Raw genomic sequence first — 20,744 nt, 5'->3', positions numbered from 1 at the left:
CCATTTTCTTTCACTTCTATCTATTATGATGACAATATTGTCACCAAAACAGAAAGTACAAGCAAATCTCATTCTGTCCAAAACTTGCTGCATTGCACTATATGGACAGTTTGCATTTGTTGCTCAAAGGAACTTATTTACTACAAGACCCAACATAACTGATTCTGTCTCCGTAGGACCATGGTCAAGACAGCAGCTGCAGAGCTTGCACAACCTCCAGCAGCGGTAAGAATATGTTCAGTATTTTCTTCCTTCCATAAAATAATTATTTTTATTATTTCTATCCTCCATTTTTTTTTTTTTTTTTTTTTTTTTTTTATTCTATTTTTTTTATTTCCATTAGAATGACAAGTCAGTTGGTTGCAAACATTTATCAGCTAAAGACGGTAAGAAAAACCTCATCTAACTAGTGATTAGTTCTACTTAGAGATGTGAAAATGGCACATAAATGTAGTTTAATTCTTCAAAATATCTGAATTTACTTTCCAGCCAACCAAATTCAAATATGCACTGGAAATTGGCATTTGGTATTTTTGTTTATAGTATTGTTAGAACGCATTGATGATAAGACTCAGTATATTATACATCTAAAACATTTACATCTGTGTTGTGGTCATATGTGGATCATCTGAGTAAGGATTTATTCTCTTTTTTTCTTCTTCTTTTTTTTTTTTTTTTTTTTTTTAAATCAGTGAACTGAAAAAGAAAAAGAAACCCAATGATTCAGAAATATCTCAACCATTGGAAGTTGCAGACAAGATGAATAAGACTACTGCCAAGTCTCTTCCACAAGAGGGCGCAGTTCAGCCATCAGTAAAGAGAGGGCAAAAGGTATGAATTATCTGAACTATTTGGTTGCCAACTGTAATCTCCTGGCTGACATTACCTGGGAGTTTAGTGTTCACAGTACAGAGATTAGTACATTTCACGAGACAAAATCTATAATTAGGATATGCAAAACAGGGTAATAAAAGTGAGCCAGGTAAGGTGAGCTATGGAAGCAGAGGAGGTAAAGACACCTCTATTACATATTTTGTCTTAGCATTTTCCTGACTCTCTGTGTCTCAGTACTGCTTGTACTAAAGCAGGGGTAAAAATCGCTCACAACTGACGTCTACTCATCCAGATCTTCCTATTTTCAGCTCATTTCAAGCCCTGATGAAGGGACCCCCTTGAAACACGTTGGCTTTAATGAATCTTATAAACAAAATATTCATTATTAAAACCCTTGGACATGTTTCCCACAAAAGCTGAGCTGTGGCCTGTGTACATGTGAGAGCAGCCAGCTGATTACCTTCCCATGCCAATTCACTGGGGATATTCAACCCACCTAAAGGAATCCAGCGCTTCACAGAATGCCTTCCCTACCTAAAGAATGAGTTCGATCTCCTGAAAGTTTGTCCTTTCACACCATTGGAACAGTCGGGTCCGCCTGTCCATTTTTCAGGGCGTACCTGATTGGACTCCCCATTGTTCTCCATGGGGAGGCGGATGTACACTGACGTGTCCATTTACACCCGCCTGCATCCAATCCCATCTGTACCGCTAGAAACAGACGGATGGGGATCTGTTTCCCATCCGTCCAGCACAGGGGTCTCCAAACTTTCTAAACAAAGGCTCAGTTTACTGTCCTTCAGAATTTAAAGGGACTGGACTGTGACTGTTGGGCGTCAGTGGGAGGAATTGTGCCCCGTTGTTGGTGTCATTGGGAGGAATTATACTCCATCATTGGTGTCATTGGGCCCCATTGTTGGAGTCACTGGGAGGAATTGTACCCCACTGTTGGAGTCATTTTGGAGGAATAGTGCCCCAAGGGGAGTCACATAGAGTACTTGTTTGCATTACTCAATAAAAAAAAGGTAGTGCTTCCCTTCCTTGCTTTCTGTCTTTACAGCTTGTATCCTTCTGCACTATGACAGGTGCACTGTCAATTTCTCACTTAGCAGAGCAACGCCATTATGATTTATCTTGCTTCCTGTGGTGGTATTGGTGTCTTCCTTTCTCTGACAAGTTCCTCTTTGTTTCTGACGCTTTCAGAGCAAAATGAAGAAGATGAAAGAGAAGTATAAAGACCAAGACGATGAAGACCGAGAGCTTATCATGCAGTTGTTGGGGGTAAGGATGTACGCTGGGCATTTTTTTAAAGCAGATTCATTGCGTTCCCTTCTGCAGAGGGTAATCCTGCTACTTTGTAGTCTGCAGGGACCAACAAGGAGGACAAGGGGAAGAAGGGAAAGAAAGGGAAAGAAAAGGAGGAAACCGCAAAGAAGCAGCCACAGAAGGGTAAAGGGGGCAACAAGCCTGCAAAGAAAGCATCTGGAGGGTCCACTGAGGTCTTTGTAACACAGAATTTAGAAGAAATGACCTTAGAGGAGCAGCAGGATGAGAAGGTGAGCGCATCTGATGTGAATGACAGGAGCCCTTTATAGGGAGGGTTGCTACTACTGATCTCCATCTTAAAATGCTGGCTGCCTCTGACTTCTGTTTTTTGAATTACTGACCTGGAATGAGCATGCAGATTAGGCTTGTCAATGTAAAGTCTTAAAACTCCAGATCTGCCTACTTGTTCTGAATACTGACAATGACAAAACATTATCTACAAAACCTCTATGTATTCCTAAAAAAGAATTACACTTATGCTTTTTGCCTCTCTTCTCTGATCTAAACTACCCCACTCTCCCCAAATGCATGCTAGCCCTAATGCAGTGGTCACGGCTCTACTGTTTACATCTGTTTTCTGAAGTTCTACAGTCAAAATACTAGCAACCCAATAGACTTCTAGGAGAATGTCTGCTCTGCTGAGCATCCCTGCCTCTGGGTTCCAGCCACAAGTCTATGGGGAGCTACTATGTCGGAGCAGTTAGAGCACAGAATGCTTTTTAACCCCTTCAGCCCCGGAAAATTTCACCCCCTTCCTGACCAGAGCACTTTTTACAATTTGGCACTGCGTCGCTTTAACTGACAATTGCGCGGTTGTGCGATGCTGTACCCAAACAAAATTTGCGTCCTTTTTTTTCCCCACAAATAGAGCTTTCTCTTGATGGTATTTGATCACATCTGCGGTTTTTATTTTTTGCGCTATAAACAAAAAAACAGCGACAATTTTGGAAAAAAACACTATCTTTTACTTTTTGATATAATAAATATCCCACATTTAAAAAAAAAAAAAAAAATGTTTTTCCTCAGTTTAGGCCGATATGTATTCTTCTACATATTTTTAGTAAAAGAATTCGCAATAAGCGTATATTGATTGGTTTGCGCAAAAGTTATAGCGTCTACAAAATAGGGGATAGATTTATGGCATCTTTTTATTTATTTTTCTACTAGTAATGGCAGCAATCTGCAATTTTTTTTTTTTTTTATCGGGACTGCGATATTGCGGCAGAGAAATTGGACACTTTTGACACATTTTTGTGACCATTGACAATTATACAGCGATCGTTGCTATTAAAAATGCACTGATTAATGGAAAAATGTCACTGGCAGGGAAGGGGTTGTTCCCTCTCTGTGTTCTAACTGTAGGGGGGATGGGACTTGCTAGGGGAAGAGAGAGATCGGTGTTCCTACACACGATCAGTCTCTTCTCCCCTCAGAGAACCGGGATTTGTGTGTTTACATACAGAGATCCCGGTTCTCGCTGTGTCACGAGCGATCGCAGGAGCCCGGCGGTCATCGCGCCTGCCGGGCACTCGCATCGAGGGGGGCGAGCAGCTAGTGGCCACAGGGCGAAGCAACGTAACATAACGTCATTTCACCCGGCCGTGGCTTTCTGCCGCAGTAAAACTGCGGCGGCTGGTCGGCAAGTGCTTAATAAAAGAGGTTTTATTCTAACATCTCTGGCAGACCGTGTCTCTTTCCTGCTGATCTAGCTCTGAGGCCTCCACAGCATTCAACACTTATAGAGTGTTGAAAGCCTGTGTCCCGACCCGCCTTATACCATGGCTCCTTCCTTCAACCCCAACATCACTACAGCAGTTACATTGTGTTTAGAGAATGGAGCCAAACATGTGGCGGAACGCTGGCATCAGACATCTCAGAAGTGTTAAGTGTCCAAGACACTGATAGAGACTCCAGGGCTGGAATGAAGGGGAAATAAAGGACACAGGCTAATGTGGTGATTACATTACCTTGTTTCTTGCAATGACTGTTTTTGTAACCTAACGGGGTCTTTTTATAGAATCTCTCTAGATAGGGTTGATGTGTACCCATTAATCATTGTAAGTTATTCTGTTTCACACACAGGATGATGCAGATCAGGATGCCGCAGGATCAGAGGTATTTGTTTTCTCCTTTGATTAAATGTTACATCACCTACTTCAATTGGATATTCAGAAATCTGTGTTTCTTTTTATGAACTAATCAATTCTTTAAGTTTAGTTTTCTTATTTTCTATACCAAGTAGAAAAAAAGTGTGTATATGTATGTATATACAGGTGCTTCTCAAAAAATTAGAATGTCATCAAAAAGTAAATTTATTTCAGTAATTCAATTCATAAAGTGAAACTCCTATATATTATATAGATTCTTACACACACAGTGATATATTTCAAGCATTTCTTTCTTTTAATTTTGATGATTGTGGCTTACAGCTAGTGAAAACTCAAAATTCAGTATCTCAGGAAATTTGAATATTACATAAGACCAATAAAATAAAAAAAAAGGATTTTTAATACAGAAATGTTGGCTTACTGAAAAGTATGTCTATGTACAGTATAGTATGCACTCAATACTTGGTTGGGGCTGGGGCACTGCTGAGGTGTTATGGAAGCCCAGGTTGCTTTGATAGCGACCTTCAGCTCATCTGCATTGTTGGGTCTGGTGTCTGTCATCTTCCTCTTGACAATACCCCACAGATTCTCTATGGGGTTTAGGTCAGGCGAGTTTGCTGACTAATCAAGCACAGCGATACCATGATCCATGATACCATTAAACCAGGTATTGGTACTTTTGGCAGTGTGGGCAGGTGCCAAGTGCTGCTGTAAAATGAAATCTGCTTCTCCATAAAGCCAATCGGCAGAGGGAAGCATGAAGTGCTCTAGAATTTCCTGGTAGAGGGCTGCACTGACTTTAGACTTTATAAGACACAGAGGACCAACACCAGCAGATGACATGGCTCCCCAAATCATCACAGACTGTGAAAATTTCACACTGGACCTCATGCAACTTGGATTTTGTGCCGCTCCACTCTTCCTCCAGACTCTGGGACCTGATTTCCAAATGGAATGCAAAATTTACTTTCATCGGACTTTGGACCACTGAGCATCAGTCCAGTCCTTTTTCTCCTTCTCCAGGTAAGACACTTCTGATGTTGTCTATGGTTCAGTAATGGCTTGACACAAGGAATGCTACAGTTGTAGCTCATATCCTGGATATGTCTGTGTGTGGTGGCCCTTGAAGCACTGACACCAGCCGTAGTCCACTCCTTGTGAATCTCCCCCAAATTCTTGAATGGCCTTTGCTTCACAATCCTCTCAAGGCTGCGGTTATTCCTGTTGCTTGTGCACCTTTTTCTACCACACTTTTTCCTTCCAAATAACTTCACATTATTATACTTGGATACAGCACTCTGTGAACAACCAGCTTTTTTAGCAATAACCTTTTGTGACTTACCATCTTTGTGGAAGGTGTCAATGACTATCTTCTGGACAACTGTCAAGTCAGCTGTCTTCCCCATGATTGTGTAACCTACTGAACCAGACTGAGAGACCATTTAAAGGCTCAGGAAACCTTCACAGGTGTTTTGAGTTAATTAGCTGATTGAACTTTCACAATATTCTGATTTTCTGAGATACTGAATTTTGAGTTTTCACTAGCTATAAGCCATACTGATCAAAATCAAAAGAAATAAATGCTGGAAATATATCACTCTGTGTGTAATGAACCTATAGAATGCTTGGAGTGAAGCTTATAAAGGTCCCGATATGGAAGGCACAGGAGTGCAGAAACAATAGTGATGTTTATTCACAGACATGGAGAGAGAGCCAGAGAGACGGTCTGTTCTTAGGCTTCATCTGCTGAGAAATCAACAGAAGATCTGAAAAGACATTGTCCCTCCTAGGCTTTGTGAAGCTAATGGTTTTTAAACCTGGATTCCGCAGTCCACACATAGCTATATTAGTAGTAGGAAGACGTCCTACAGCATTGACCACTTTCCTGGTGGAAAGCAAAGGATGTATAGGCACCCAGCAATTAATGTAATTTAGGTAGTTCTGATCTGCTCACAGAATGAGTCTTCAAAGGCAGGACAAGCGATAAGGCATGGGTGCTCAACCTTGCCCTCCAGCTGTTGGACTACAAGTCTGATCATGCCTCTGCCTTTGGGAGTCATGCTTTAACTGTCAGCCTTGCAGTGCTTCATGGGACTTGCAGTTCCGCAACAGCTGGAGGGCCACAGGTTGAGCACCCATGTGCTAAGGTAATGCTGGTGGCACTGCACCAGGAAAGCACTCAACAGCTAACTTGCTAGCAGAACGAAGTCTGTAAAACGACATACAAGAAACCTCAGTGCTTAAAGGCCACTTCCAGACTATCCATGCAATCCATCGTGGCTGAGGACGGCTACACTGGATAACTGCAATTGAAAAGACCAGCTCTAGCACATAGAAAAGAATCTAGATTTAAAGAAAAAAAACTTAAGACAATAATGGGATTTTTGGTTTACCTGTAAAATCCTTTTTTTGTAGTACAACATAAGACACAGGGTATCTACATACCCATTACGATAGGTTTAGGCTGCCACCTTCAGATTGATTGGAAAACAAAAAGACCAGAAATCACCTCCCCATTAGACAAGGCTTCAGTTTTTGTAGCCATCCATAAACCACAAAGGCAGAGGGGTGGGATCTCTGTGTTCTGTGATGTACTTTAAGAAAAGGATTTTTACAGGTAAACCAAAAATCCAATATTCTCTGTCGTACACCCCAGGACACAGGTCATTGCGATAGGGATGTCCCAAAGCACTGGCGTATGAAAGCAGGGCAACAAGCCAACGGGCCTAAATGACTAAACCAGAACAGGATGGAACCTCACGCAGCAGCCTACAAAACACGCTGACCAAAGGAAGAGTCCTCAGTGGCTCTAACATCCTTTTGGTAAAACTTTGTAAAAGTATGAACCAGAGACCAGGTAGCAGCTTTCCAAACTTGAGCTGCCAAAGCCCAGGGGGCACAAACACTTCTGGTAGAATGAGCTGTCACCGGAAATGAAACAAAAGGGGAACATTTCCTCACATTCCATAAGATTAAGAAATAAGCTGACAAATCCATAGAAGTGGTAGATTTCCCTTCCTTGGGCCTTCAGGAAGCCCAAAAGAGGGAACTACACTGACAAATTGCAGAAGTAGATTTCAGGTAACACCTTATCGCATGAACCACATCCATGATGTGAATAGCCTTGTCCTCTGGCTTCAGATGCTTTGGACAGAAATAAAGATGGAAAAAGAATCCATCTTAGGTAAAAAGGGACAGCTGAGGCTGTAGGACCACCTTGTCACAGTGGAGTACCAGGAATGGTTCCTTACAAGAGCAGCCAATTCCAAAAAATTCCAGCGGAGACTGTGAGCCAGGACTTCTCGTCCAACATCAGTGTCTGACCTCACAAATGTGCTTCTGGAAGAATGGGCAAACATTCCCATAGACACACTCCTAAACCTTGTGGACAGCCTTCTCAGAAGAGTTGAAGCTGTTATAGCTGCAAAGGGTGGACCAACTCAATATTGAACCCTATGGACTAAGACTGGGGTGCCACTCCAAAGACATGCTGGTAGGTTAATTGGATCCTGTCTAAATTGACCCTAGTATGTATGAATGTGAGTTAGGGACCTTAGATTGTAAGCCCCTTGAGGGTAGGGACTGATGTGACTGTACAATGTATATGTAAAGCGCTGCGTAAATTGACGACGCTATATAAGTACCTGAAATAAATAAATAAATAAATTAAAGTTCATGTGCGTGTAAAGGAGGGTGTCCCAATACTTTTGGCAATATAGTGTATATACGGTATCTCACACCTTTTATAAAGCAAGCCTTCAGCCTAATGTGTAATGATATGTGGTACATAACTGTATTGCTAATTATCTATGTACAGTGGATATAAAAAGTCTACACTCCCCTGTTAAAATGTCAGGTTTCTGTGATGAAAAGAAAAATGAGACAAAGATAAATAATTTCAGAACTTTTTCCACCTTTAATGTGACCTATAAATTGTACAACTTAGTTGAACAACAAACTGAAATCTTTTAGGTGGAGGGAAGTAAAAAAAATAAAATAAAATATGGTTGCCTAAAATGTGCACACCCTTAAACTAATACTTTGTTGAAGCACCTTTGATTTTTTTTCTGTTTTTTTTTTTTTGTTTGTTTTTATTAAATTTTGTCAAAGGACAGAAAATAAACATTATTTGCTATATAATGATACATATAGAATAGGGTTTCATAGACAAGTCTAAAAACAGCAAAGTAACCAATATACGTGTGCGTTGATAAAGGTTCCGAACGTACAGTATTATGTATTGGTAGGTATATAGGGCAGAGGGCACCCCCCCCCCCCCTCCTAGGCACCCCATTGGGAACAAACTGTTCCCCGGCGGGGGATACCACACCATCCGTCCCACACACCCACCAGTTTAGTTGTAAGAGGAACAAAGATAACAGATTGCTAAGACATGGCATGGGGATCAGAGAAAATAGCTATATATCTGTGAAAACCTCTAGTAACTATATAGTAACACAAAACTAACGTTGCATAGAAGAAAAGCAGAAGTCCACATCTGGCTCTCCCTGGTCTACACAGTAAGAGTGGACGTTACCTATGGGTGAAATTATTCGGTGTGGAGCATTGCTCTTCTCATGTGAGGTTAATACTTCTAGGATGTGTTCGCCATGGGGATCAATGCCTATGGAACTTTTCTCTTGTTAAGTGGGTTTTGGAGAAGAGTTATTCCATTTGGCAATGCTCGTTTAATGTATCAATGAGGGTAGTAGTAGTTGGCAGGAGTGGGTCTTTCCAGGCACGGGCTAGCACTATACGTGCTGTAATTAAGATATGTTGAATAATTAGGGTGTAGGTTGCTGGACACGGGTGGGGGTCTAGACCAAAAAGAGCCATCTGCGGGGTTAGTTGTTGGGTAGTACTAGTGGTGACATCAATTAAAGCAGATACTTTCTTCCAGAAAGGGATTATGATAGGACAGTCCCACCATATATGGAGGATATCGCATATTTTTTTCTCGAACATCACGGGACACAGAGCCACAGTAATTACTGATGGGTTATATAGGGTATCACTGGTGATTGGACACTGGCACACCCTATCAGAAAGTTCAACCCCTTATATAATCCCTCCCCTTGCAGGGATACCTCAGTTTTTACGCCAGTGTCTTAGGTGATGGACGTGTGAAGATGTCCTGTGCTGAGCTCCAAGGGGATTATCCTATATCCTATACTGGGGCAAGCCAGGCAGACCGGATCCATTCAAAGTGTCCTTTTGTGGCCGAATTGGATGGTACCCAGGACTCGTGTCCGAAGCAACGAGGTTTTACCTGTAACGCTTCTCTTTTTAGAGAGCTGGACCCCGCATATTAGAAAATGGTTTTCTAGCCGGGTGCTTTACAGGTCCAGAACTGCAGGATCCCCCTATCCGTAGGGGGCCCCCAGTCTCTGACGGTTTTCTAAATGGAGCCCACCGTGAGAGGTGAAGATTGGGTCTGTGTAAACTGAATCCGGCGGCTGGATAAGGTAAGAGGAGATTCCACAGAATTTTTTAATTCTAGTAGGTTTTCTCCTTTAAGGTAAATGCATGCTATGCCTATTGTGACCACCGGGGGCTGCCAAGAGCACAAACCTTTTCATGCTGATGTCGTTCTCAGTGTTCAGGCTTCACAGCGTTTCCGGCCGGCTCCAGGTAGGATGGATGGGGGGATTTCTAATGTTTGATGTTCCCCCCAGGCTAGGGGGAGGCCACAGGGCTCTAGGCAGCGGTTATACCGCTCGGGCACCGCCACCCCCGCCGCCATTGCCGTTTTCAGGCAGGCCCTTCACTACCAGCCTCTCTCCCTCCTCCCCCAGCCTTGCTCCATAGTGTCTCTGGAGGGTCGGCCAGCGTGGGAAGCGCTCGTTTTTTCGAAATTTGAGAGGGGGGGGCGGGATGTAGCACAGGTGCTTAGACTCCCACTCAGGCCAGCTGCAGGCTATTAAAGCACTCTGTACAGGTGCACACAGCCTTTGGAGGGACACAGAGCTGACGGTTGCATGTAAGGTGGGACACAGGCATTCTCCTAGGCAGCATTTACTAAGTAACACCAGACTGAGCATTGGGTAGCAGGGCTTTTAGCCGGACTACATCGCTCAGCAGTCAGTGTTCATTTGTGATACCTCCACCTTGTTGCTTTGCACTATGGGTAGAAGAGGTTCAGACACCCCCAGAACCAGAGACACTAGGGGATCTCGTTCAGGTTCTGGGGACCCCCTGTCAGCAGCATCCTCCCCCTCCCCCCGAGGGGCTAGGGAGAGCCATTGGGGTCAGGGGCTATACCTGCCTCCGGCACGTCAGCCCCTGTATATATTACACAAGAGGTTTTTTCCTCAACTATTAATGGTTTAGAGGAAAGATTATTGGCCGTGATTACAGCTTCACTCAGTGGAAGAAAACGCACTAGGCCTTCCTCTGTTTCCCAAGACCCTCAGGAATAGGAGCTCTGGGATAAAGGAGACGAATCCCTTTCAGAGGATAAGGATGGGATGGATGATTCCTCTTCGGAGGAATCAGGTGGAGAGGGACCCTCTGCGACTTCCCAAGAGGAGAAAGTCTTAGTACAGATCCTCACTGGATTGGTCCGCTCCACATTTAAGTTGCCCCTACCTGAAACTGTTAAAGAATCCTCTTCTGCTTTGGGGTCACTGAAACCTTCTCAAGCAGCACATGCTTTTCCTGTTCATAATTTACTTGAAAAGCTCATTTATTCTGAGTGGGATCACCCAGACAAACATTTTTTTCCGCCAAGAAAGTTTTCAACACTTTATCCGATGGAAGAAAAGTTTATTAAAATGTGGGGAATACCGGCCATTGAAGCCGCCATTTCCTCCGTAAATAATAGTCTGACTTGTCCTGTAGACAATGCTTAGCTGCTCAGGGATCCTGTAGACAAGAAGATGGAATCCCTATTGAAGGATGTTTTTTTCTTGGCAGGTTCAGTGGCTCAACCTGCAGTTGCAGCGATTGGAGTTTGTCAATACTTAAGAGACCATGTTAAGCAGGTTATCAAGGTATTACCTGACCAGCAGGCCCAGGGGTTTGCTAACCTTCCTGCGGCCTTATGTTACGTTGTTGACGCCATTAGAGATTCTATCGTGCAAACCTCTCGTCTTTCTCTGGGGTTGGTGCATATACGTAGAATCCTATGGTTGAAAAATTGGGTCGACCTGGAAAAAAAAGGTTCAGGCATTAGACTTTCCGATGCACCTGTCGCATGCGGTGCGTCAGAGCCTCAATTGGTGGCTCATGCCCGAAAACCTGCAGAAGGGGAAATCCTTTCTACCGGTTACCTGGACGGTGGTAACAACAGATCTGTCAGGTTGGGGAGCAGTTCTGGAACAGTCTGCGGTTCAGGGGATATGGTCCAAGACAAAGAGGACCTTACCCATCAACATTCTGGAGATCCGGGCAGTATATCTAGCCCTAAAAGCCTGGACTCTCAGGTTACAGGGCTGCCCGGTGTGTGTATATATATATATATATATATATATATATATATATATATATATATATATATATATATATATATATATATATATATATATATATATATATATATTTCAAAATTGTCGGTCTTTTTTTGTTTTCTTAACGCAAAAAATAAAAACCACAAAGGTGATCAAATACCTCCAAAAGAAAGCTCTATTTGTGGAGAAGAAAGGACAGTAATTTTGTTTGGGTACAGAGTCGCACCACTGCGCAATTGTCAGGTAAAGCGACGCAGTGCCGAATCGCAAAAAATGCTCTGGTCAGGAAGGGGGTAAATCCTTCCGGGGCTGAAGTGGTTAAAGGTGGGAAAAGTTCTGAAATTAGTTATTGTTGCCTCATTTCTTTACATCACAGAAACCTGACATTTTAATAGGGGTGTGTAGACTTTTTATATCCACTGTACATGTGGGCACCTTTTTTTTTTTTTTTTTTTTCTTGAAACTTTACCAACTGCAACCAAAACAGCAAAATACTTTAAGGGTATAGCTGCAATATAACACATACTAGCAGGATGGGACTGGCTGAGTGACTCATTTCTGTTATCTTTATACCTTTGCTGATGTTATTTATCTTACTTTCCTACAGGAAGCAGAAAATCTTTTGGACTCATTGACTGGTCAGCCAGATGCAGAAGATATCCTGCTGTTTTCTGTACCGGTCTGCGCACCTTACACTGCCTTGATCAATTACAAGTGAGTTTACCATCAAATGATACAGTATCTCACAAAAATGAGTGACAACACTGACGAAATGACACCTGTACCAGGTGATAGCCAATCACAGCTATTGCAATAATACATAATGACACATGAATTGATGCCATTCATAAAAAATAAGTGAGTACACCCCTCACATTTTGTAAATATTTTATTATCTTTTCATGTGACAACACTGAAGAAATGACACATTGCTACAATGTAAAGTAGTGAGTGTACAGCTTGTATAACAGTGTAAATTTGCTGTCCCTTCAAAATAACTCAACACACAGCCATTAATGTCTAAACCGCTGGCAACAAAAGTGAGTACACCCCTAAGTGAAAATGTCCAAATTGGGCCCAAAGTGTAAATATTTTTTGTAGCCACCACTTTTTTCCAGCCTTAACCCTCTTGGGCATGGAGTTCACCAGAGCTTCACAGGTTGCCACTGGAGTCCTCTTCCACTCCTCCATAAAGACATCACAGAGCTGGTGGATGTTAGAGACCTTGAGCTCCTCCACCTTCCGTTTGAGGATGCCCCACAGATGCTCAATAGGGTTTAGGTCTGGAGACATGCTTAGCCAGTCCATCACCTTTACCCTCAGCTTCTTTAGCAAGGCAGTGGTTGTCTTGGAGGTGTGTTTGGGGTCATTATGTAGGAATACTGCCCTGCGGCCCAGTCTCCAAAAGGAAGGGATCATGCTCTGCTTCAATATGTCACAGTACATGTTGGCATTCATGGTTCCCTCAATGAAGTGTAGCTCCCCAGTGCCAGCAGCACTCATGCAGCCTCAGACCATGACACTCCCACCACCATGCTTGACTATAGGCAAAACACACTTGTCTTTGTATTTCTTACCTGGTTGCTGCCACACACGCTTGACACCATCTGAACCAAATAAGTTTATCTTGGTCTCATCAGACCACAGGACATGGTTCCAGTAATCCATGTCCTTAGTCTGGTTGTCTTCAGCAAACTGTTTGCGGGCTTTCTTGTGCATCATCTTTAGAAGAGACTTCCTTCTGGGGTGACAGCCATGCAGACCAATTTGATGCAGTGTGTGGCGTATAGTCTGGGAACTGACAGGCTGACCCCCCACCACTTCAACCTCTGCAGCAATGCTGGTAGCACTTGTACGTCTATTTCCCAAAGACAACCTCTGGATATGACGCTGAGCACGAGCACTCAACTTCTTTGGTCCACCATGGCAAGGCCTGTTCTGAGTGGAACCTGTCCTGGTAAATCGCTGTATGGTTTTGGCCTCCGTGCTGCAGCTCAGTTTCAGGGTCTTGGCAATCTTCTTATAGACTAGGCCAGTGATGGCGAACCTTGGCACCCCAGATGTTTTGGAACTACATTTCCCATGATCCTCAACTACACTGCAGAGTGCAAGAGCATTATGAGAAATGTAGTTCCAAAACATCTGGGGTGCCAAGGTTCGCCATCACTGGCCTAGGCCATCTTTAGAGCAACAATTCTTTTTCTCAGATCCTCAGAGTTCTTTGCCATGAGGTGCCATGTTGAACTTCCAGTGACCAGTATGAGAGTGTGAGAGTGATAACACCAAATTTAACACACCTGCTCCCCATTCACACCTGAGACCTTGTAACTCTAATGAGTCACATGACACCGGGAAGGGAAAATGGCTAATTGGGTCCAATTTGGACATTTTCACTTGGGGTGTACTCACTTTTTTTGCCAGCGGTTTAGACATTAATGGCTGTGTGTTGAGTTATTTTGAGGGGACAGCAAATTTACACTGTTATACAAGCTGTACACTCACTACTTTACATTGTAGCAAAGTGTCATTTCTTCAGTGTTGTCACATGAAAAGATATAATAAAATACATAGACAAATGTGAGGGGTGTACTCAGTTTTGTGAGATACTGTAAGTGTACATTAAAATATAAAGGTGTTGTGCAGCTATTCATGACGCAGGATTTTTCTTAGTAATTTGTTTGTTTACGGGGGGACTAGTCCTTTTCTGAGGAGATACTTCTGAATCACGGGCCCACTTTTCTGCAACAGGAAAATCCTAAAACTTTTATGTTTCTTTTAACTTGTTGTGTAATTGTTACTTTTCATTATTGTGTTTGTATACTGTGTATATAAATATGCTACCTCTTATTTTTTTTTTTTTTTTAGATATAAAGTTAAACTAACTCCAGGAACGCAGAAGAAAGGAAAAGGTAAGCTTAAAGTAATGTTAAAGTTTTGTTTTTTGTTTAGAAATAACAAACATGTCATACTTACCTAGTGGTTTTGCACAGAGCAGCCCAGATCCTCCTCTTCTCGTGTCCCTCTTCACTGCTCCTTGCCTCTCCCTCCGCCATGTACCCCCACAGCAAGCAGCTTGCTATGGTGGGGCACCCGAGCCGCTGCTCTATGTGTCCATTCAGGAAACTGAACAGTAGCTCGGCCCCACCCCCCTCTCTTGCCCCATTGGCTTACTGACTTTGACATCAGCAGGAGCCAATGGCACTCGCTGCTGTGTCTCAGCCAATCAGGAGGGAGAGTCCCAGACAGCCAATGCTCTAGTGCAACATTGCTGGATGGAGATTGGGCTCAAGTATGAGGGGGCTGCTGCACACAGAAGGCTTTTTATCTTAATGTATAGAATGCATTAAGATAAAAAAAAAAACTTCTGACTTTAGAACAACCTTAAGTGGGAAAACCTGTTTTCTAATAACCACCAATTAGATGTTCCTGCAGTCTTCATGGTGTGTCATACATCTGTTCATAAACATACAATAACTGTTGGAGAATCTCTGAAAATCAGGGCCTCTTCAGATCTTTCTGGCCACTGAAGAGAAGCATTTTCTTTAAACTTTCTTGGTAAGGAAGTATTACAGAAGTGCCAAAAAAGTGTCAATTTCCTGCCAGCATTTTTTCTTTCTACATACATAAAGAGCTGTGTATGCACTACTCGTGTACAATCCCGATGCATCTGCCCCATGCCAGGGTGAATTGACCTCTGGAAGATTTACCCCCCTTTATGAACAGACCATTTTTTGTGTTACGGCACTGCGTTATTTTAACTAACAATTGCGCAGCTGTGCAAGGCTGTACCCAAATAACATTTTTGTCCCTTTTTTCCCCACAAATAGAGCTTTCTTTTGGTGGTATTTGATCACCTCTGCGGTTTTTATTTTTTGCTCTATAAACAAAAAGACTGATATTTTTTTTTTTCAAAATTGTATTTTTTTTACTTTCTACTATAAAACCTATCCAATAAAAAAAATCAAAATTTCTTCATCAACTTAGGCCAAAATGTATTCTGCTACATATTTTTGGTGGAAAAAAAAAATCACAATAACCGTATACTGGTTTGCGCAAAAGTTTTAGTGTCTACAAACTATGGGATATTTTTATTTATTTACTAGTAAGGGCGATAATCGGCAACTTATAGCGGGACTGCAATATTGCGATGGACAGTCGGGATACTAACTGGCACTTTTTTGGGGACGGGTGACACCAATACAGTGATTAGTGCTAAAGAAAAATATGCACCGTCACTCTACTAATGACACTGGCCGGGAAGGGGTTAACATCAGAAGCAATCAAAGGGTTAAACGTGTGTCTAACTAAACTGTGCGGCTTTTAGTAGGTGAAGGCATTGATCCATGTCCCTGCTTTGCAGGAACAGAGGATCAATGCCTTCCTTACTGACAGAATGGCAATCTGCCTTGTTTACATAGGCAGACTGCCCTTCTCCCTGTGTAACAAACAATAAGCGGTTGCCGGTGGACATCGAGTCCGCGGTACCAGTGGCGGAATCTGCCCAACGGAGAAGTGCTGGATCATGTACTAGGTACATGATCTAGTCCAGGGATATGCAATTAGCAGACCTCCAGCTGTTGTTATGCTTGTGGCTGTCAGAGACTTGCTATGCCTCATGGGACTGGTAGTTCTGCAACAGCTGGAGGTCCGCTAATTTCATATCCCTGATCTAGACCAAAAAGATTTTTTTTTCCCCTTGGATATGGACTTTAAAGGATTCATATAACAATCCACCCTTTTGGGTGAAGGATATCTCTGCTATTCCATTACCATGCTACAGTCGGTGTATCATCAGTTGTTTGCTGTCATGTACATTCGGTTTTACCTTTTTTTTCATTATATGTAATAAATGACTCTTATACTTTAAATATGATTGTTGTCTGAATCCAAGTGCCTTTTTAAAGTCCATATCCAAGGGGAAAAAAAAAATCTTTTTTGTCTGCAGTTTAGGATGTTGGCACCATGAAGTAATCTTTGATACCTTCCATAGGTACATGATCCAATGCAGAAGAGCCGCCGTATATGTAAGTTATATGGTCGGCAAGCGGATAACTCCCATACGTGCGTGTGCGTGTGTGTGTGCGTGCGTGTGTGCGTGCAGAGGTCATGTCATATCCACCTGGTCAGTCAACAAAAACAAAGGTGTAAAACCCGGAACAAGACTTGGGGACATTATCAGTGGTGGTGGCAGAGTGAGGGTGGGGATAGTGGCCACCACAGCGCTGGAGGAGGGGCCTTTTGGGAGGTAAGTCTGCCATAATGTAAAACTATGCTCTGCATAAGTGCATATTATGGGGAAAACACTGGGTGCCAAAATCCTTAGAGTGAACTTGGCTTATTTGCTCCCTAAATGTACCACTTTGTTATAGCAATTCAAAAACTAAAAAGGAAAAGTGAAATAGCTTTTCAGTTCAGTGAGATAACATAGAACCTCTGCTACCCTAAAATCTCAAGCCATGTTATCAGCCCTGTCCAGTTCACCTCTGTGGACTGCTGAACATTTTTTTCTTTTTCTTTCCATAGCTGCTAAGACCGCACTGAACAGTTTCATGCATTATAAGGAGTGCTCTGCTAGAGAGAAGGATTTATTACGCAGCGTGAAGGTAGGAATTCCGGTCTTGGAAACCCCCAATATATACAACATCTACAGCTTGGATCCAGGCCTTCCTGTCTGATCTGTATTTAATCTTGTATTCCTTTGTCTCGCAGGACACGGATTTGTCCAGAAATATGCCAGGAAAGGTGAAAGTGTCAGCCCCCAATTTACTTAATGTCAAGAAGAAATGAGAGTCCGATCAAAGTGACTGTACATACGAAATTCCTCAGGAGCTGCAGAAAACTGAGATGAAACCGCTACACAATGTAAGAAAGGGTGGGGTGTTTTTTTAATCGGCCTCACATATTAGGTACAAAATCCTAAAAGAAAGATGGGTGTAAACATTCTGATTTGTGAGTTAAAATGGAATGCCACTGAAATATAACTGCAGCCAAAAAAAAAACAAAAAACTTGTACATGGGAGGACAGATTATTATTGCTTTTCATAATCCACAGTGGAGAGATTTTCCTTGCCCTTTTGTGCTGATGAAATTGGAATAGGAAGTGATAGAAATGTTTCCCCAGCGGGAACACACAGTGGTATGAACTTGATAGAGGTGCTAACCCTTCCACGCTCCTACACCATGAGCAGGTTCTACTGTAAACCATAAACTGGCTTTAGGAGGGAGGGAATAAAACACCCTCATTAAATGCCCACACCCCACTGATGATTGGAGAGGGGTTCTGACAAACTAAGAAAAACAACTGAGTATGCAAGAAGCTTTAAAAGCAAATTGTCCCTCTTTTGCTTTATAAGTGGAAGTCCTCTTTAAAGATTGGCAGAATGGTAGTTCTACTTTAATAGATTATCTGGACCTTATACTGGCAGATGAGAAGGGATACTAAGGTTGGTTGCTTATCCAAAAACTATAAAAGTGGGTCCTGCAGTGCTTTGGTTCCAGGCCCCATATACTAGAGGGACAGGGTAATGTTCTTGGGTATTAGGCCTCATTTACAAGGGCAAAGCCAGGGTACTGTTGCAGTTGGGCTGACAGCTGTATCTGCTTAGCCTGTACAGAATGGTGCCGGGCGCTGCTGTGGTTTTGTATGTTTCTTCAGATGTCGGATCCTGAACGCATCTATGTGCATACAGGTCAGCCTGTCCTTTCTTTGTACAGGTTTCCCAACCGCAGCAATATATGCTGGATCTTGCAATTTTCTATACTCTTTCATGTGGACAAGGCCTCAGTGAAAGTGCATATCGATGATTACGGTGCCCATGTAGATCAGAGGCCACTTTTTTCAGCTTTGAGGTATACTCACACACAAACTCCCCCCCCCCCCCCCCCCCCCCGAACAACCAGGGTTATTAAAATGGTCCTAATGCTATAATTTGTGTCCGCTATAAAAGCAGGATGGAATAATGATGTTGTGCGTGCAAACCTCCCCCGCTATCAATGATTGCGCTGAACACCCCATTATTAAGCCCCAGAAATGAAATGCTAAGTCTAATCGAAGAAGCAGCAGAACATGAAGATTAGCGGAGAATGGTTTTACAACTGTAATTTGGTTGTGCATTAAAGCTGAACTTCCAGCTTTTGCAACACTTTAGGGGCCAAGCTGGCCCAGATCAACATGTGAGGCAGCTGGATGTGCTGTACAAACTGTATGTATCTGAGGCAACAAAGCACTGTGTTTTGGGTTTGAGCCAAGACTACCCGGATCACAATAGTCTGATTGGTGCGCAACAAATCAAAGCTCTCTCTGATTGGCTGAGTAAGAGGTCATATCTTTATAAGCCTGCCTCTGACTCAGCCAGAGGAAGTTTTCTATTCATTGTTTTCTTCGATTGGTTGAGCGCTGATCAGATAGACATTGTGTTCCAGGTATGAGACAGGAAGTCTCAGCTTGAACCTGGGACACAATGCTGCGTGATATATAGATACAAATACACTATGTAAAGCGTAGCAAAAGCTAGAGTTCAGCTTTAAGCGTTAGCTGCATTGTACTGAAAATTAAGAGTGTATGCAAAGTTTTATACCAAGCAAGACATACATTTAATGCAACCCTAACACAGTGCAGTCACAGTGAGACACTTGTCAGCATATTCTTATCCTTCACTTGTGTTTGAAGTGTCCAACCATCTGTGTGCTTCGATATCCAGCTCTCCGGGAGCACCGTCACTATTGTGCAGAAGATGTGACTGTGTGCACAAGCTAGAACCCTTGTACTAAAAGCTCACAAGATTTTATTTTATAATCAAAACTGCCAGGAGAAGTTAGCAAATAATGTTATGATGTAATAAGTGTATTCAAAGTTTTCACTTTGCACAATGAAAAATAAAGAACAATTATGTATTTTTCTTATTCTGTTTTCCCCACCTTAATCCTTCTGGACAAATAGAAGATATTTGTAGACAGGAGGTCTCCTGCTTTGGTCTGGGGCACTTCCAGCCACAATTGGTTAAGTGGAGTAGAGATCAGACATGTTACTAAAGAATCCTCCTCTGAGAAGCCAGTAATCGAGGTGTCTGCAGTGAGCTCACCCGGCCCTAAAAGCCTGGCGCACACTGTCTTTTTTTCGTTCAACCCAGCGGGCTGAACAAAATAAATTGAGAAGTTTGGGAGGAGTTGCTGTACTATCCGGTGTTAGTACAGCAATCTCTTCTCTCTCTCTCCCCAACCACATCGGTCACCACTCCGCATTGGCTGAGAACGCTGACCAGATGTCAATCGGCAGACCTTTTTCCGTCATGCCCCTTCGACAGAAGCCAGCTTGGCTGCAGTACACGTGGGCTGCTGTGACTAATCAGAATCGCTCTAATCCATCCCGGAATCCCTACAGCAGGGATAGGCAACCTGGGGCCCTCCAGCTGTGGCAGAACTACAAGTCCCTGCCATGCCTCTGGGAGTAATTGTAACTGCCAGCCTTGCAATGCTGGCAATGCAATGGGAAATGTAGCTTCATAACAGCTGGAGGGCCCCAGGTTGCCTACCCCTACAGGAAGGAGGGCTGGGATTTCAAATCCATGGACCGCTACACCCCCCTGTATGGGCAGTGACAACTCATCACCCACAGAGGTAAGTACAACTGTGATCGGGGAAAGGTAGGTTAGTTCACCTTTCCATTTTTTTTTTCTCTCTTTAAAACAGAACAATGAGGAGTTATTTGTATTGCATGTACTCTCCCTGCTGCTCTTCTCCCCATTACTGACATACCGTACCGTGTGAACATGGACATCTTGGTAGTGCAGAAGGCTTTGCTACCTCATATCAGAGCTGCCCTCCTGATGACTGGTGGCATAATATTCAAGAAGCAACAAGAGAGGTGGAGGAAGCACAGAGCCACAGAATGAATAAAGCAGAAAGATCCTTTCAGTGCAGGTCCTCAGGTACAGCTTTTCCCACAGTAAGGAGAACAGTGAGCAGTACCACATCTCCTGAGGCGGGCAATCCTGTGTGTATACATTACATATAACATCCTTAGGACCAG

The 20,744-nt window shown here is 42.9% G+C and overlaps 1 protein-coding gene across 2 annotated transcripts in view; it reads left to right on the top strand.

Annotated features, from left to right (window-relative positions):
• The window catches only part of LOC141116843 (ribosome quality control complex subunit NEMF-like), a 47,617-nt gene extending 27,999 nt beyond the window's left edge, over positions 1–19,618 (top strand). For both annotated transcript variants that reach the window (XM_073609312.1, XM_073609313.1), the window contains exons 3-12: positions 177–225; positions 344–386; positions 693–831; positions 2,038–2,115; positions 2,196–2,390; positions 4,243–4,275; positions 12,324–12,430; positions 14,582–14,625; positions 17,240–17,319; positions 17,426–19,618. In XM_073609312.1, the coding sequence (XP_073465413.1) occupies positions 760–831; positions 2,038–2,115; positions 2,196–2,390; positions 4,243–4,275; positions 12,324–12,430; positions 14,582–14,625; positions 17,240–17,319; positions 17,426–17,503 (687 nt within the window). In that variant the 5' untranslated portion in view covers positions 177–225; positions 344–386; positions 693–759 and the 3' untranslated portion in view covers positions 17,504–19,618. The remainder of the gene's footprint in view (positions 1–176; positions 226–343; positions 387–692; positions 832–2,037; positions 2,116–2,195; positions 2,391–4,242; positions 4,276–12,323; positions 12,431–14,581; positions 14,626–17,239; positions 17,320–17,425) is intronic.
• The last annotated feature ends 1,126 nt before the right edge of the window (positions 19,619–20,744 follow it).

This window comes from Aquarana catesbeiana, linkage group LG13 (assembly GCF_042186555.1).
Source record: "Aquarana catesbeiana isolate 2022-GZ linkage group LG13, ASM4218655v1, whole genome shotgun sequence".
NCBI classification, from domain to species: Eukaryota; Metazoa; Chordata; class Amphibia; order Anura; family Ranidae; genus Aquarana; species Aquarana catesbeiana.
This window is presented reverse-complemented; position numbering and strand designations above follow the sequence as displayed.